General features: G+C 43.4%; 1 protein-coding gene across 1 annotated transcript; it reads left to right on the top strand.

Annotated features, from left to right (window-relative positions):
- Positions 1–2,546: 2,546 nt before the first annotated feature.
- On the top strand, positions 2,547–18,005 carry LOC104270633 (chromosome unknown open reading frame, human C8orf46). Its single transcript, XM_009865048.1, has 6 exons — positions 2,547–2,613; positions 5,633–5,688; positions 10,571–10,718; positions 14,933–14,994; positions 16,610–16,695; positions 17,819–18,005. Exons 1-6 carry the CDS (start codon positions 2,547–2,549, stop codon positions 18,003–18,005), a joined length of 606 nt encoding a protein of 201 aa, XP_009863350.1.
- Positions 18,006–18,416: the final 411 nt, after the last annotated feature.

Below are 18,416 nucleotides of genomic sequence, written 5' to 3' on the forward strand. Positions count from 1 at the left end.
AAAAAATTAATCCTAGTTTCTAGATATTTTATGTAATTTGGGGAACAAAGAAAGATTCATAGAATCAATGACCGATTTCCTGTTACCATTACAGACTGGACTCTTGCTAGGTCAGTGAGGAGATACCACGTGAAATTATCTGATGCGTCTCTGCAAGCAGTTCCTAGGTTGGACATTATGGAGACGATCTTCCTCCAATTCTAAAATTACTACCTGCTATTTTTCAGCAGGTTGCATGCAGGTGAGCTTTGTAGTACACTTCACTGGCAGGTGTTATCACACTTATTTTGTAGCTAGATAAACCAAGACATTTGTCCAAAATTACTCACAGACAGCTAGAAAAAAAGTAGCTCTGTATATGTAGTCCTTCTTCTGAAGCCAAAGATTTCCTGCAAAACCCCAGGCATTCACAGCACTCGACTGCCATGTGAGATCTGGGCAGAATGAAGCAGCAAACTCCTTTTCATGAGGAGGAGAAAATTCATCCCCAGATGAGGATCCCAGCTGAGACATATTGTATTTGGCCTCCTGACCTATTTTTCTATCTGGAAGTGATGTGAGAGCCTTTTGTCAGCTCTGTGCACAGAGTGACTCATCCCCAGAGCATCACATCCCTTGTAAAGAAAGGTCTTCAAAGCCTACCTGCTCCAGACCTGACCTATAATGCAGGGACTGCCCACTGGTAACCTGCTCTTGAGTCCCACCCCCACTATCCCTCAACATGATGAAACACACAGTATTTGGTCTAGTGTTAAACCCCAGCTACGATTTAAAAATATCTTTAAGTCATACTTAAAGTTAAGAAAACAACTCAGATCCAAAAATGCCTCTTCTTATAGAACTCTGATTATCCAAAGGCGAAATAAAGAGCGGATTAGATTTGTTATAGCTTTTTATTTTTTAGTCAACTATTCAGTGTTGCTCTTCATTAATATTTTTTTTATCCTTTTGAAAGCTTTAAAGCCTCCCTGTGTAACCGCCTCTGCCCCATTCACTGTTGAACGGACGGTGTGCTGATCTTTTTCTCGGTGGGTAATGGATTTGGTTTGATTGCTTGACACAGGAACAATAGGGGAATAAACAATTGCATTCGCGCCTGTGCAGCTCCCCATCTGTTGAGTGTGTGCGCCTTCAGAGGGAGCTGGGCAGGGACAGATGAACACGCCAGCCGAGCCTGATGTTAATGACATCAGTCATACAAGCAGAACATGTGGCGCAATAAATCAAATACTAATTGAACTTTTGCTCGATTATATTGCCATCCCACCATCCTGTTTCAAACACTGCGTGCTTTCCTGGGACAATGCCCCCAGCCCCGCAGTGGGTCCAGTGCCCTTGGACAGCAGGAGGCTGCCCTGGGAGGTAACAAGAGATACCAGATTCTCTTCAGTCATTTTTTTCCTGGAACAGTGAGACCTTTGGCTCAGCTAAACTTCTTCCAGGCTCAGGATGTATATTTGCCCAATATTTATTGTTTGAAATAAGAAGCGCTATATGAACATGACGGTGACATCTCACGTTTGCTGGCAGTTTCCATCTGGGACTGTTGGTGGCAGATGTCTATAGGAGAAGACAGCACTACATTTTGTGTTAATTAAACACACGTGCTAGTAATGAAGGCTATTCATTACACTGATATAATTTAATATCATTATTCACACTTGAAAGTGTTTCTGCTGCATCAGTTGCTGAAGTCTGCAAGCCAAAATTTTCTGTCTTAGGTGTCCATTCCAGCAGTAAGTCACCAGAAGTTGAGGGGGTTGGTTTTCATAGATGTGGAAAAGAACAATTTCTGATAGGAGCATTAAGGAATGAAAAGCTTTGACAAGAAGACCCCTTACTGAAATGCATAAATATGGAATTAGGCCCCAGAACTGTCAAGTAGGAACCCATCTATGACTGAGCCACCTGCCCTCCCTCTGCAGCCTCTAAAATGTAGGGGCCATATAGACCTACATACATTTGCCTGATGTGCCCTTCTTAAATCATCTGCATTCGAAATTTTACACTGAAGTGCCCAGGATTCAGGTACTAGTTTATGAACTTAGAAGGTAAAGCACAAAATAGTTTTCTTAATATACTTAGAATCAGCTCCTCATTATATGGGAGGAGCTAAGTTTTACAATAAATGTGTTAAAGTACACAAATCATTAACCCAACTTATTTTAAAAATTCTCGTAATATTTCTGTAAGCATTTAGTTGCCTTTTCATTGACTGCACAGAGCAGACTCTAATTATTAGCCATTTATTGCAGAGGCTTCTCCAAACTGGTAAAAGGAGACGTAAAATAAAATGCTCTTATCTGAGTAGAAGCTTAAGTAACAGCTAAATTAAGTCTTTGCATTAATAGTATTCATAGAAAGGCAGATGGGAGCAGAAAATGTTGCAACGAAGAATATGGAATGAGATGAGATCACAGCATCAGTCTGTCCTTTGTAGATCTGGACAATGATCACAGAGCCAGATTGGATTAGTGAAACCTATTTACCAGAAGTTCAGGGCGGTTGCATGAAGCTGAAAGGCAGTCAGTAGGGAGAAGCGGAAAATGCATCAGATTTACAGCTGCAGCGACGAGAATTTAGAAGTTTTCACCACCGTGATTTCATCCAAATGTGAGTACATTGAAACTGTAACAGCCTCTGGTGTTGTCTTTTAAAGGGATGGGGTGTTTAGCATCGGGGAAATCTCTGGAGTGAGCAGCTCGCCTGCTTCTCCGCGCCGGGCTCTGCTTGCGGTCCAGCGCTCGCTGCTTGCTGCTGGAGCTAATCCGTGCAGGTGCTCCAGCACTGTGGCTGTGTAAAATCTTCGCACCGGCAAAACTGGGAGATCTGGGATCGGTGTTGATGTACCTATGAGGTAATTGCTAAAGTGACAGCTTGCAACTGTGTGGCTATTCTGTGCGATAGAAAAGAAAATGAAGTTCTGCGAGCAGTTAGCAGCTCAGATGAACTGGGCGGGCTGCGTGAATGTTGAATTTAAGTCTGCTGTCTCAATAAGTGGAACATTTCCAAAGCCATGCCCTGGAAATGAATGCATGATTAACATTAATTGCTTGTAATGAAGAGTAAGAACCGGACAAAGCCCAGTCTGCATTTGATTGAACAAATTAGTTTAAACTCAATGGCTGCATATTTCAGCAACAAGAAAGCAGGTAAAAGCAGGGAAAACAAATTGTGGGGCCAGATCAGATCTTTACTTGCAAGCTGCGAGCATGAGCTCTCAGCTGCTTAATTTCAGAATATAAGTGGAAATGACAAATTAAGCCATCATTGTAATTGGTTTTGTTGCCTGAAAGCTGGGCTGTGCATACAAGCGTCCTTTTGCAGGCAAATCCAGAAACATCATCTGCACGGATTCGTTCTTCGCTTCCTGCTCCCGCTGCCTGCCGAAAATTGTGTTTGCAGGGAGAGCCCTGCAGCCCCACTGTTTGCATTGCTGCCATTGTACTCCTGCACAAGTGGGTCACTTCTGGCTACCTCCGGGATTCACTCTTCTTTCAATGGCTATTCAAGTAATCGCATGTTTGCTGGTGCTGTGACTTCCCTTTCATGCCTTGCCTTTCTTCAGTCCCTGTAAGCCATTTGCCACTCACTCTGGCAGATGACAGGGAGTTGGACTGTGGCTCATATGTACTCTGAAAATATGCAAATTTATTACTGTTAGGCACATCTCTGTATTGTTTCTTGTGCACCAGCCTGGATACCAGTAACAGCACAACAGTACTTGCTCCTGGTAGAAATCTCTATAAGCTGTGCTCCTTGCATTGTCCAGTAAAATACATAAAATACCAGCGAGTCAAGAAGATAGTTCCTTGCATCACTAAATTTCTCTTCACATGAGTATCTTGCTTGTGAGCAATTAGTTTAGTCCCCACACAATGAAATTCCAGAAGTAAAAGTGATTATAGCAGCTTCAAAAACAAGTTACAACATATTCCTAGGAAAAAAACAAAACAGAACAAAACAAAAAAAAACCACACCGTCACTATGTTTGTCTGGTTTTCATCCCATACTCACCATAGTTTAAAATATAAAAAGCGTCCTGTAGGAGAAGGCAGTAAGGATCCCTGAGGATATCTCATCATGAAAAACAACTGTAATAGAACTGGCAGCTCCGCACACTCTCCAGCTCCAACAGGCAGATAACTTACTTGTGATGAGGTCGGTGTGGAAGTACCCCGCACCACAGTGGGTCGGGGGCAGGGACCCTGGACAAGACTGGTCACCTCCCGTGATACTATTCTGTATCGTTGTGGGCAGAACATAGGCCAAAACCTTATTTTTATTCAGCAGGGTCCTAACATTCAGCTCTTATATCCTCATTGGGGTATTGAGAAGTGGCTTTTAGACAAGTGCAAGCTGCCTAGAAAGAGTGATTTTAGTTCCACTGCCAAATCTGCTTGTACTGGAGCCCTGGAAAGCCCAGTCACTTGTTATTCCTGCCGTCAGAGAGAGGAGTTTGGCTGCAGTAATGAGCAGCCTTGGATGACCTCCAGCTGCTTCCACAGCTCCAAGACTCTTTGCAAATATTAATACTTAGCAGTGATAAGCACCTCAAATCCTGGAGTCAAACGCATGCCAAAAATGTAAAGGAAATCTCACCTGGAGAGTGGGGGTCACCCATCATCCCGTAACAAATGTTCCTGGCTCCTCAAAGCCTTTGGATTATACACGGAGCCTGAATAGGAACCCCCAGTTCATGTGCCTTGCCCTTAGGCTCAGCCTTTAGAACTGGAGTTAATTCTCCAAATTTGGCAGGCTTTTAGCAGGACTGTTTCTCTCCTTGGCTGCTAAATCCTGTAGCTTCTGTAGCCTGAACACAGGAGAGGATAATAATTTTAAAGAGCAAAGGGTGAGACATGATGAGGGGGAGAGCTGGAAGTATCATAGTGTCTTTCGGGCCAGTTTTGAGTCAAACTCAAACAACAAATGTTTAAACAATTTTTACTTTGTCCTAAAAAAAAACTTCACCCAAAACCAACTGCTTTAGCTCAGTGAAAAGCTTGTCTTATGGTCCTGGCATCTTGTGCATCTAAGAAATAGAATTGAGAAACAGACTGTAAGCAAAATGCCCCAAGTTAAAGAACTGAACAGGTCGTGTTGAGGGTCAAAAAGAAAAGACTAGGCTCAGTGCATGTTGTGGTTTGGGCACCGCACAGTAAAAGTGAAGTGATGTCACATAGGAATTGGAGCTTACTGAGAGTGTCCCTATTTAGACAAAGTGACAGGCCTCTCCAAAGTTAATGTGTGCACTAGTCATGCTTCAAGGTGAGTAGATGGAAAGAGCTCATTTCCTTCTGACACAGCGGCAGGTGGGAGGCCAGATCGAAACTCAAGGAAGACGATTCCTCCTGGAAGCCTATGGGAAAGGTGCAGGAGCTTGGGGAAGGCTGCTGCCCCTTGCCCATGGATGTCTGTATAATATATCTAGGACATGATCTCTGAGATGACATTGAAAAGGACTTTCTTTTGCATTGTTTCAGCTGGAATCCTCCTTAAATTCTTTTTTTCTTGGTTCCCTTCTCCACCATGTCCCAAATATATTCTCACAGAGGACTTTCAGAGGCATGTGTAACTTCATCTTGCCCATCTCTGCTGCACCCTGACCATGTTTCTGTTCTTCGTTTCACAGCATGTAGTCCTGCCCGAAGACGAGCCAAATGTACACAGCACATCCTAACAAAGAGTGTAAGAAAAATCTCCCTTTCTCTCCTACTATTTTTTTTTTCAATGCTGGTTTGCTACACTTATTCTTAAAAATGCCATGTATAAATGGGAAGCAAATCTTTCAGGGCAAAGAAGTGCATCAGTGTCTGATACAAGAAGTTGGGAGTTTCTGTAAAGTTACAGTTTATTTACAGAAGTGCCTTGAAACTTCAGAAAACACAGTCTTGTTGTGCAAAGCCAGTAAAAATGAACAAAGCAGCTTGTCAACATGGGTCATCTGAGGGAATCACAGACTTAATTCTTATCCATAAAGCCTTAATAATAGTGCCAGAAGGACAGGAAGGAATGAAAAGCAAGCAAAACATATCAATGTATATAAACATTAATCAAGGAGCCAGTACCCCATTCCCTGGGGAATTTGAGAGAAAAACACCAAGCCATGGACTGTAACCTCAGCAGAAAAAGATGGCTCTGAGAGCCACAGCAGGATGCTTGGCCCTCGGTCCCGGTGGGGCTTGCCTGTCGCTGGCTCACCTCCGGCACCGGCACAGAGAGCACAGCTGGAGCTTTATCCACTCCCCGCAGGTGAGAGACCCCCCCAAATTCAAATAACTGAATATTTTTCATGCTCTGAGAAAACATCTTCCAAGTTTGGATACTCTGACACACGAGCATGAGGTTTCTTGACTTCAGAGACAGTTTTCCCTCTTTAAATCCACTTGGCCCATTCACAACCCCTTCCGTGATCCTTTTAGCACATTTCTGACTTGAGGACCACTTTCTCCTGTGCATGCCAAAGGACTTTTTACAAGCTTTAAGACTTTTCTACCAAAGCACTTCATCTCACTGTGGACCTGTCTTTAGTACTCTGTTGAAATATTTTGCTCTATGGTCTTTCTTTTTTCGATGCCCTATCCGATTTTTCCATTCTCATTTCTAAATAGCCTCCTCTTTGTACCCCTGATTCCCTGATCTCCCCACAGCACCATAGGTCCCCTCTGCTTACCACACTTACCCATGCATTGGAAGAAAAAAAAAACAAAAACTTGCCACCTTGACTCCCTTCCCCTCTTTTCATTATTAAAGCAGATCCCAGGGTTAACAGGATTCCTGAAGTGGTCCCCAGAAAGGGTCAATAACACACCTTGTCATGTGTAGGCAGAAACTATACATGTGCATATTTTCTCAACTTGTGAGAATTCTTATTTTTGTCCTGTAGCTCAGGCTGAGGTTTCAAAGTGATTCTTCATTCCAAATGAGGTTGCAAGTCAGACTGCTGGAGTGTTACTCAAAATAAGGCATTATGAGATAACCCTCTTTTATTTCTTATGCCTTTGGTATATTTTGTTTTCCATGTAATATAGAAATAGCAGAAAAGTCCAAACAAAAAGTGAACTATTCTGGCTTAATAAAACAGAATGCTCAGATAATTTCTCTTTTTTTTTTCTTTTTTTTTGTGAAATAGACACTTTTCCAACAAAATACCCAGATTTCTGACCAGAATTTTCTCAGAAAATTACTCAGCTGGAGAATTTTCATTTAACTCTTATCAAAATCTAGGGCAACTCTGTGTCTGTTATCATGTTCTGAATCTCAGCATATAGATAGTTGTTGTTTCTGCTGATATTTCATTTGGGTTGGATCAGCTGCTGTAGCAAGACTATACTCATAAAAGTCCAAGAAGATAAGATAAGAAAATCCCTGTTTTGTTACTGTGTTTTTAGAGGATTTTTTTTTTCCTTTGAGGCTTTCCTGACCCCAATTAAATATGTCATTTGATTGGCCCTTAGTCATGACGCAGGCAGTGTCACATTAGTGTGAGCACCAAGCCTGAGGAGCGGTCTGCAGCTCCAGCTAACAAAAAACACCTCAGAAAGACTCTCAAACCAAAGCAATTGGCACAGTCGGCTCTTAGACCTGTACGTTCCCCTTCTTCTGTGCGACGCAGCTGCTCACGGCTCATGTGCGAGCATTCAAATAAGTCGCACGTACTGGAACACACATGTCTATGAGGAAGTTGTGATTGCCAATTTCTAGACCCACACAGAAGTAGCAGAATGATTGCTTATTTTTCACTTTTACCTCCGCACCTGCAGTCAGGGCTGTGGAAATGGCTCAGCTGACATGAAATCTTCTGCTCTGGTGATTGCAGTGGATGCACAACTTTAATCCTCAGCAAGGGTAAAAATAGCAAGCAACATGGACATCTGCCAGACCTTTTTTTCACAGCAGAAATACTCAAGCAGTGTAGCATTAAGTGATTTAACATTCAAATGTTACCTTGGGGGGTAACCTCCATCATATTCAAGAACCCACCCCAAAAACAGGGCCTTGACTCGGGAAGGATGAGAGAAAGGGGGAAACACCTTTTTTTTTTTATATTCAGTGCTTCACCAATATGTTTATTTGCAGTTCATATTGCCCTATTAAGAGTTATTTCCAGTGATAATAGATCCTTCCCTTCTCTTCCTTTGCTCTTCTAGTGCTGAAACCATTTGGGTAGAACTGTCTAGACACCAGTATCTGGCTACTTTGCAGAAAAATGGCAAATCCCTCTGTGCATGCTAGTGCTGCCACATTAAAAATTAGATTAGCATGAGACCATCAAATAGAGCTGAAATCCACAAATCTGGCATTTCTTTCACTAACTAGCACTTTGTTGTTCGGCCTTTAAACTTCAAAGCTTTATCCAAAGAGAAAGGTTTAATTGTCACCTTTTCTGCTTGACTATCTGTTTGGCAGTGGGATTTTGAGTTGGGGATCAGAGTTGTTGGAACAGCATCTGTGCTGCTCCGCAACCCTCCTGTGTCCTCCATGCCCCCTGCTTAACACAGCTAATTCCAACAGCAGGTATGCCTGGCCTCAGTGCCCTCATGTGAACAGTAAAGTCCTCAAAAAAGAGACTTTACTGAGCTCTGAATTCAGAGTCGGCACACTGTTAACAGACTGAGCCAGTCAAGGGACTTAGAGGTTCTAAAAACGGTGTTTAAAAAAAGAGAGAAGTTTAGTAGTTCTGCGTAGTTGGTCTGACTCTGCCAACTCACACAGATTTAAATTTCTTGGTACATCTAGAAAACAAAAGTGACTTCCAGCTGATTCTTCTGCCTTACCCTGGGTACCCTGGAGAAACGTCAGCTCCAGTTTACATCAAAACTGCACTACAGCAGGTTTAGTTTCCTGACCTAGATAAGTCTTCACATATTACAGTAATGGGTGAGGTAGCCGAAGTCACAGTGAAATCTTGAATTAGGAGACAAGAAACTCCAAAAGTGTACTACAGCCAACTGCTTCAAAGAGAGATGTTAACTGAAGATGTGCTGTAGATTGAGCTCTTGTCCCCAGCTGTAATTGAAATCATAGAATCATAGAACAATTCAGGTTGGAAAAGACCCTTGGGATCATCGAGTCCAGCCATTGACCCTACACTACAAAAATGGCATTGCAAGTTATTTATACAGATTCTTCTGCTTGAGTGCATTTTGACATTACTGATATGACACGGAACAAGCAATCTTGAAAACACAGACAACACACCTAAATAATTACTCCTATTAATCGAGTTAAAAACTCTGCTTCTTCTCCCCAAACTATATTTCATCCTTTGCAATACCTAGGCAGATTTTTAAGTTTCAAGTCAGTGGTGGTTTACATTGATCAAATAAGCCACTTTTGGGATTAGAGACAACTTCAGCCAGCATCCTACTTACAAAAAATACTCCTTTCTTCTGACCATGCAAAGAAGCAACTTCAGGTGTCTCAGCAGCAGAGGGCTGCAGATGTTTTCTGTCACACACCACAGTAGGCTGAGTGTGAGCAAGAGCACTGCGCATATTTCCAGAGCTGGTGGGATGGGTGAGCTTTGTTGTGTTCCTTCAAAGCCAGAAGAACTTGGCTCACATGAGGCAGACTCCAAGGGCTGTCATGAGAGACCCCTGTCAGCCACAGCCTCGTCGCCTTCATAATGAAGGCAGGTGTCTCCACCAATGTCCTGTGGTAATGGGAGGTAATGCCACTGGTGAGCAGCTTGCAAGGTTCAGGTGGTCAGGGCGTGTATGGACACAGGAGCCTGCGGCCTCCAAGGACGTGCTGCAGAGGGATGGGAAGGTCCTGGAACGGATCCAGGGACATCTGAGAGAGAGCCAACGCTAACTGCTTAAGCAGCAACAGGAGGCCTCTCACCACCAGCATCACCCTCATTCCTGAGTTATCGGAGCAACGAGGAGACTCTGCTCTCTCCATCAGTGCCAGATCCATGGTCAGTAGAGCTGGGGCCCAGCTGCAACCTCCTTGAGCCCATGTCTGTCTTCAAGGGCAGCAGTAGTCCCTTTGACTTAACACTGGGTATGTCCTTAAGTAGCTTACGGAGTAGGGACTGTGTTAAGCTGTGTGCCAAAATCCACAGAACTAAGAGAAAACTCCTCTTAGGTCTTGGATTAGGCTTTAGTTGCCTCACCAGCCCTTTCCAGCAAAAAAAAAGTCCAAAAGACAGGAAATGCCATGAGCAAATAGCATTTATAATTCACATTGCATAAGTTTAACTGATTGCCCAAGATATGACGCGGTGTGAAATTAAATTTGAGCTGTCTCAAAGGCATATCTTACTTAGCTGATCTTGAAAAGAATTGTGTTTCAGTCTCCTGAGGAGAATACAGAAAGGTGCAACGAAGTAGCTGGATTGCAGAGCGACCCTGCAAGACTTTCTCATACTTTTACACATCTCACGCACAGAGGCAGGATCCAAACAAAACAAACCCCGAGAATCCCACAATCCCCATCCCACCAACAAAAGTCCCCATCGGGTGACAGTAAAGCAGTGGGAAGAGCAAGTGCCGCGCTGCTCCCCTGTGACCTTGACAGACCACCTAATCTGGTGTAACGAGCTGGGTTTTCTCCTTCTTTGCAGGTCGTGGCCATATCTGATCATCAGCCCCACAGGACAGAGAAGCTGCAGCCTCACCAGGGTGGCCTCCTCCAGGTGCTGTACAGCAAAGACGAGGTGCGGGGCTTGGGCCACCTGCAGAGCGGGCAGCGAGGACCCTGCCCCGCCAAGGGTAAGTCCACAGAAGTGGCTTTTATTCCTCTGTGGCTTCAGAACATTTTTAGATATTGCAGTCTTCCAGTCTGCAGTGAAGCTGGCACTTTATTATGTACCTGAAGGATACCGACAGGCTTAAAATGTCTGGTGGAATTAATGAGATAATGGCCACGGCATTGCACAGCTCTTGCTTTATTCAGAGTCATAAATTCACTTTATTCAGAGTCATAAATACTCCCTTTCCAAAGGGTGACAATATTTTAGAGATGGTAGATTGCGAATTACTGAGTTGTCCTGAGTCATCTTATTATATAAGATCCCTGTTCAGCTGCTTAGAATTTGCCAGAACATAATAACTTGGCATGAAATTTTAGACTCTGGATGTCAGCCACAGATCTGATTTTGTATTTTTCAACCAAAACTTATTCAGCATATTCCTGAGAACTTATGGAGGAAAAATAGAGTTTGCCAGTGCAAAACCAAGGAAATGAGTAAACATAAATAGAGTGGTCATTCAGCTCCTTCAGTGCTGGTGTATTATGTTTGGAAGGTCAAATTTAGAGCAGGGCCATGCAGTTTGGAGAGGGGTAGCCTTTTAATAAAAAATGCATCTTTTGCTGTTCCTTGAAAAAACAACCAGCTGCAGTCAAGTCATGAGACTTTGAAAAAATCACATTGGCACATGTTTAGCAGTGATGTTGGAGTTTTAGCTGTTAAATGGTGCTAAACCTCTAAAGCAGACACTACCATGATGATGAATGTTCTTCACACCATCAGTCTGCAACTGCTCTGCTCATAAACCACCCCATTAGGAACACAGACCAGACAAGAGAAGGGCCTGGGAAAAGGGGAAGGAAGAAACCGAGCTTGGAACTGTAGAGAAAGATCTCAAACTCAGACCGGAGCCAAGAAATGGCAGAACAAAGAGCTAGGCCTTCACGGCTGGAGAGGGGTGACTGCGACCGGCTGTGGGTGGTGGATGTTGGAGAGGGGAGAGGAGGACAAAGGAGGGGCTGCTGGTCTCTGCTGTTGAGGGTAACAAGAGGTAAAGGATGTCAGATAGGTGCAAACAGGGGAAAAGATGTAGGTATCCAAAAAGAAGAGTAGAAAAGGGGAAAACAGTCCTTGTAGAGGGAGAAAGGGAAGTGATTAGGTGGAGAAACTGGGATGCTGAATGGGAAGGAAGGAGAAACTACGTTTAAATTAGGACAAAAAATAAAATAGAAAGGACTGACTGAGGAGTGGGAAGGAGGGAGTGAGGAGAACAGGCCAAGAAAACTCACCAGGAGCATCTGAATGAGACAAGAGAGCTACTGCAGGGCTGCCTAAGCTTGTGCAGTGTGGTGAGGCTGGCAGCTGGATCTTGGTTCCCACCAGCACAGAAAGTGCTCAGGGTCCATGGCAGAGCATCTCCTAAAGGTCTGTCCACCACTGCCACCAGACTCCTCAGGGATGCTCGTCACCTCGCACAGCCAAGGTATCCTCATTTTCTGGGTGCCTGCTTCACATCTCCAGCTGCAATGCCCAGGAGCACTCAGTTCCTGCTGCACTCAAAACTGTGCTTTGACTAAGACCAGTGCTGCCTCCTCCTCAGGCATCTGAAAAAGTAGATCTCAGGAACTTCTGATCTTAGGGTCACAGAATCGGAGAATCATTTAGGTCAGAAAAGACCTTTAAGATCAAGCCCAACCATTAACCCAGCAATGCCAGGTCCACCAAGCCTGATCCACCTTAAACTCAGTATCTCAATATCTACCTCTGTTTTCCTGCCATGACGACTTGTCCTCCAGGAGATGATGAAGCTGGGTGTTTTTCTTAAAACAGTTATGCAGATGATGACCACAGTGATCAGCAATACAGAAGAGTCCACGAAAATATTGGTAGTTCTGTCCTCAGAGGATACACTGGTGGGTAAAGAAAGTATAGAACTGTGCACTGAGAAATGACAGCTAAGGATGAACAACTGCTTGCTGAGTGAACACTGTGCATGAGTGAAGCAGAAAGTTTGTGGAAAAATGGTTTCTGGTCACATATTAGAGACTGATTTCAATGTCTAGATCTTTGTCGGGATGTGAAATAACTTTGGTTCAACTCTGGTATTTCATAACTTCTGAGTGCCTGACTTTACAGATATAGCATTTTAAGAGGGAAATAGAAGTGTTTGCAAAAATTTGTAGGAAAATAAAAATAGCTCTTTGCTGTGTTGTGCTGCATTGTCCAGTTTCAGTATGCACTGTACTAACAATACTTACACTGAGAATAGGGTGCCATGAGGGAGTTCAGAAAGCTTTCTCCAGCTGTTTCTTGACAGCTGGAGAACCAGCTTAATGTGATATGAAGTGAGGTACATGTATGGATATGTATCATCTGTTTTCATTCATCTCTGTACAGACATGACCTCCACATATATTTCATCCTTCAGAAATATTATTCAACTTTGTTACTGGATAGTTGTGTCTGTAGAGTTTTCCATGCTTGCTCCATAGACAAGTACTGTTGAATATTAGAGACTCCGGATTTGGTAAAGCACAACTTGAAATCTGGGTCATAGAGTGAACAGCCCAACTTCCAGAAGTGAAAAATGCATAAAGAAGAGCATAGATGAGAGCATCAACATGTTACTAACATTGCAAATCCCTCATAAATGTCAAAGTATAAGGACAGTGCATTCCAGCATGCAGGAAGGCAAGTAAGTGTAGTGGAAAGTCAGAACAAGAAACTCCCATCTGGACTCAAAGCTGTGCTTTGCTTCACAGATTGGATAGATAAAAGAGAAAAAAAAATTACTTACTCTCCAGGAAAGAAATATTCAGGTTTTTACCAAGTTTTTGTACAAGTACTCATCTTGGAAGCACAGGGCAATTCAGAATAATGTGGAACCTTTGTCCCAGGCCTGGACAAGTGGAGGTCACACCACACCTAACTACCACTGTCCTGAAGAGTACTTATGAACCTGAAGTCATGAGGACTTACTTTTGCTTAAGTATTTTGCTAAAATTTTGCCAGAATATCTTCTATATCTAATAAGAAGATGGACAGACCAAAGGGAAAAAATCCAGTGTAAGAGCAAATAAAGTGAAATAAATAAATAAATAAAAGAAAAAAAGAAAAATACGGGCATTAGGCTGAAGCGCTGGTGCCTGGAGCCACTTGCTGAATACTGTTAGTACCTAATATACAAGATGAGAGGAGGTAATTGAATTAGACTGTGACGTGAAGGATACAGTTAGGTAGCTAATGGAATTACTGGCGTGGAGGGCAGGGAGCAGGAAGAGAGAGGCCAGTTAAGGTATTTGTCATAGTCAGATATTGCCCCCAGAAGGAAAAGACAGTTCTGATTGCTAACTCATGTTGGAAACAGCGCTATGAGAAGCACTTTGGGTACTTCTGTACATCCTCACTCCTCACTTACCTGAATATCGTTTTGAAAAACAGTAGAAGACTGAAAATGGCCAAAAATAGAAAGAAAAAAAAATAAATAATAAAAAAAAAAGAGATGCATGTTCCCACAGCCAAATGGGGGGATTTGGCTCCATGAGAAAAAATCAGGAATCCCTTCCTCATTTTCTTTCCTTAGCACAACCAGCAGGAAAAAATTTCCCCATGGATGAGTTACCGGTTGAGTGCTCTCTTGTAACTGAAAGATAACCTCCAAGTTTGAGGACAGGAGCTAAAGGTGCCACTCAGCCATGGGCAGGGAAAAAGGTTAAAATCTCTCCCTGTAATGGGGTGGATGTAGCACACATCATTGTCCAGGTAAGAATAACTCTCTAGGGTAATCCGAGAAGGACAATTACCTCCCAGGCAGGACAAAGTGGCAGTGGGGTCTCCAAGATGCACAAAAATTGAATTACGCAACCTTTGCTGAAGTGCAGCAGGTGGGACTGCTCTTTGTATACACGTACACATGAGTGTTCACAGTGGGAAGGGCTCCCACTCAACTTGGTCTGCTAAGGACAGTTATCATTTCATTTGAAAAGCCTCAGAGCAAGCAGCTGAGTGATTTCCCATAATGTCTTAAGCAATTCCAAAATCTTTTATCTTGACATCACAGTAAAGGATCATAATAAAGAAACTTTGTTACTTTTGGCTATAATCAAATCTAGTGGGACTATAAGCTGAATCTGGGCTCTGTTCATGTCCAGGTTTAACCTCATGGAAGGAGGCTTTCAACACAAACTGTTCTAACGGGATAATTACCAATAATGCCTTCTTTGTTGTGCTTTGCAGTGGGAATAACTGAACGAGGGTCACCCAAGCCCTGTAATCACTTGCTCGATGGAAAATCTTGGGTAAGTAAATACAGCAAGAGCAGCTACCACTCTCTGATGCATCTTAAAATATAGTACTTGTAAGCATGTCCCACAATAACAGCCTATCAGTCCGCTGCACCACATGCAGGCTTCACAGTCTTTGTTAAGGCTTTGAGACATGATTCATGCCAGAGGATGATTAGCTGGGAGCAGAGACTGGCACAGGACAGCTGCCCCGCAGGGAATCAGGAAGGGTTGTGGAGTGGAAGCAGACAGGCTCTCGTTCTGGATGCTCAGCCCCCTGCAAAAGCTAGAAGGAGTTAGCCACTTGTTTCTCAGGGAACTTCACAAATTGTGAATAAAATTAACTTCTAAAGTGAAACAAGCATCAGATAATTCATGTTCTCTTGACATGATAATCAGGTCAATCAAAAATGGCAATAAAGAGTTGATGGGAAAATTGTCATAAAAAACCCAGAAATGTGTTCTGTAATGGACAGCCAAAATGTTTTGGTTAAAAAAATGACTTAGCTTTACTAAAACATTTTCCCTCTCTTCTTTTTTGTATCAAAAAACAATTTCCAAAGTCCCTACCTTTTATAAAAAACAGACTTTTAAACTGAAAATAGTCCTTTCAAAAGTTTCTGATCAACATGAGACCATGTTATAGAAACTTCATAGCTTCAAATGCTCTTCTGGATGGCTACAATATACTTTCTAGCTGATATCTGGGCTACACTCGAGAAAAATGACTGTATGGTATTGAATGATGGTCAAAATTAATGGTGTTCAGTATAATGAAATTAACTGCACCTACCAATAATTAATCTGGTTAAATTTCAAAGGATTCAAAGGGTTCACACCTGAACATATCCACTCAGATTAATCCCAGGGGAAATAGCACCTGACAGCTCAAGACCAGTTATAGTAGTAATAATAATATGAAGAATTTTTCTGGTATTGCCAGTAAAATCATTAAGTGTGTTTATTGCCCAAAATGACAAGAGAACATCACAATTTTATGATGACTATTTTGTTTCTGGGCAGCCCACATTTTAGCTTATCATCCTGGAGGATACACCAGTCTCAGTGGCCTGTTCATGGGAAAATGTGACTCAGTTCTGACGGGCAATTTCTGATCAAATAAGACAAGGAGGAAGTCAGTGATCAGCCACTTGTGGGACCATGGCAGAACTGCGGCATGAACCACGGCCCCTCCAAAGAGCAGCACCCAGTAAAACTGGAAAACATTTCTGAATGCTGCAGAAAGGGCAATGGCTGGGACAGCTGCTTCCTGGCCCGCGGTAGAGGTGGCCTGCAGAGAGCTGTGAGAGGCAGACTGCTCAGTCGGCACAAAGTCTCGTCTTCTCAGGAAGCTAGAGATAAAAACTAGGGAATAAAAATATCTGCAAGTCTCCTTCCTTTGATGGGAGGTGTTTGTACAAGCACTGTGCTGAACTCGGCGAGACTGTTCATGTGAGCGATCAGTATTTATGTAAGTGTTGGGCAAAGGCCTTAGCCAGCCTGCTTTCTGCCTTTAAGAGATTTACAGTACTTATTCATTCTCCTAAAAGAGCCTTTTTCCTCAGATGAACCTGAGGTCCCTACTCATCAGTGGTATTCTCTAATGATGTGGGGTTTTTTCTCACCACAGTTCCCATCATCGCCAGTTGCCCATATCACAGCAAAAGCAGTGACTGTCACAGACTCACCTGCAGGCGACAGCACTCCTATGGAAAAGTAAGTGCTTTCTCGCCTTTCTGGCCAAATTGAGGGGGTCTGCATATGGGGTGCTGCCAGGCAGGGAAAGGGATGGGGCACCCCCACTGCAAGACACCATCTCCCCAGAAACACAGAAGTGCTCAGCTGTAGATCTCCTCTGAGTCACAGCTGTAAAGCCCTGGTGATTTACAGTAAATGAACATGTTCCTGTGATCTAGTCTAGGTGATCTTGCTCTAGCAGGAGGGTGGACTAGATCATCTTCAGAGGTTCCTTCCAACCCCTACTGTTCTGTGATGATTCTGTGTAAAGCTACGCAACTTGCTTTGCAAAGGCAGGGAGAGATCGGCTGAAGGACATGCCGGTAAAGTCATCAGCCATTGCCATTTATACAGCTGTCACGCTGCCAGTTACAGCTCTGTTTTATCATTAGAAAGAAAAGCATCTAAATTCAAAATTTAAGTTTTTTCCCCTTAAGAAGCCTGTAATATTTGCCCTAAGGCAGATTAGAAAATGTAATTAAGTATTTTTTTAAACAAAGCTTTATTGCCTTTAAGTGTAATTAAGGAAAAGCTTGACCATAATACAAATGCACTCATCAGTAGACAGGTAACCCAGATTAGGGATATATTTAAAATACCGCTATTGCCACCTGACGGACGGTAACAAGCTCATTGTCACAGTGTCCTATCACTCTGCAAACAGAGACATAAATCCCCCTTAGCTGGTGTAAGCCAGCTCAGTCCCCTTGGCCATGTGGAGCTCACCCTGCCTGGCTGTTGCTGTATCTTCCCCGTGGCTTTGGTGGAAGGTCCCAGCCCTGTCCCCAGGCCACCTGCCAGCTTTTTCTTTGGTGGCAAATACCAGTGAAGATACACTTAGCAGTGGTCCCACTTCTAGCCCATCCACTTATGTGAGTGTTCACTCTGATAGCGAGGGAACAAGGGACACCAAGCAGACTGGGGGCATCCAAGCCCACCGCACCACACAGCCCCTCCTCATCTCAGACTTGTCAGTCCCAGGGACAGGTGAGGCATGGACATAGCTTCACAACCAGGCAGCCTTTGGTTTTCAGTGGCCAGTCATCATAAGTGGGGAAGATGCGGAAATGAAAGCTTTACGCATCTGTGCTTTATTTGCTAGCCACAGGCAGCGCTGGAGGAAGTCAGCAGAGTACGACCTGACCCTGCCACCAGGAGCAGAAGCTTCCCTACCACTGACGGGAGGCAACCTCTGTGGTACGCCCAGCCTCCTGAGGAAGATGTGGATGAAGCACAAGAAGAAGTCAGAGTACGTAGGGGCAACAAACAGTGCCTTTGAGGCGGACTGATAAGGCTCAGCATCATTTGGGAAGGCCGAAGGTCCTTTAGTCAGGACAAGGTGCTCTAGGATTGATGAGGGAACAGAGGTAGCACAGCTCATCCAGGAAAACAATTTTCTTTTGATTACTTGATGCCACTGCCTCAGAGCGGTGGGAGAAAGGCTAAGAAGAAGATGTTGAACGTGGTGCAACTCACTGGCCTTTCTTTGTTGCGATATACTAAAATTCTGCATATCCCACTAGATTTACATTTTGAGTCAATGAGGCTGAAACTAGTGCTGGCCCATTCAGCATTTTACATGTCCTGTCTGAATCAGCTTGGACTTTCAACAGGAAAAGCCTGCCAAGAGTTTTGTATATTCCTGCAAGGTAACCGATCGATTATAGAGTGCCATTAAATCCCAGGGGTCTACTTGTTGT

This window comes from Apaloderma vittatum, unplaced genomic scaffold, assembly GCF_000703405.1.
Source record: "Apaloderma vittatum isolate BGI_N311 unplaced genomic scaffold, ASM70340v1 scaffold18912, whole genome shotgun sequence".
Taxonomy (NCBI): Eukaryota; Metazoa; Chordata; class Aves; order Trogoniformes; family Trogonidae; genus Apaloderma; species Apaloderma vittatum.

What these genes read in the sequence shown, in the direction of transcription:
- LOC104270633 (XM_009865048.1), top strand. Translation starts at nt 2,547, where the DNA reads ATGCATCAGATTTACAGCTGCAGCGACGAGAATTTAGAAGTTTTCACC. An exon ending in CACCGTGATTTCATCCAAAT is followed by an intron (nt 2,614 to 5,632) that starts GTGAGTACATTG and finishes TTCGTTTCACAG; the next exon opens with CATGTAGTCCTGCCCGAAGA. An exon ending in AGGACCCTGCCCCGCCAAGG is followed by an intron (nt 10,719 to 14,932) that starts GTAAGTCCACAG and finishes TGTGCTTTGCAG; the next exon opens with TGGGAATAACTGAACGAGGG.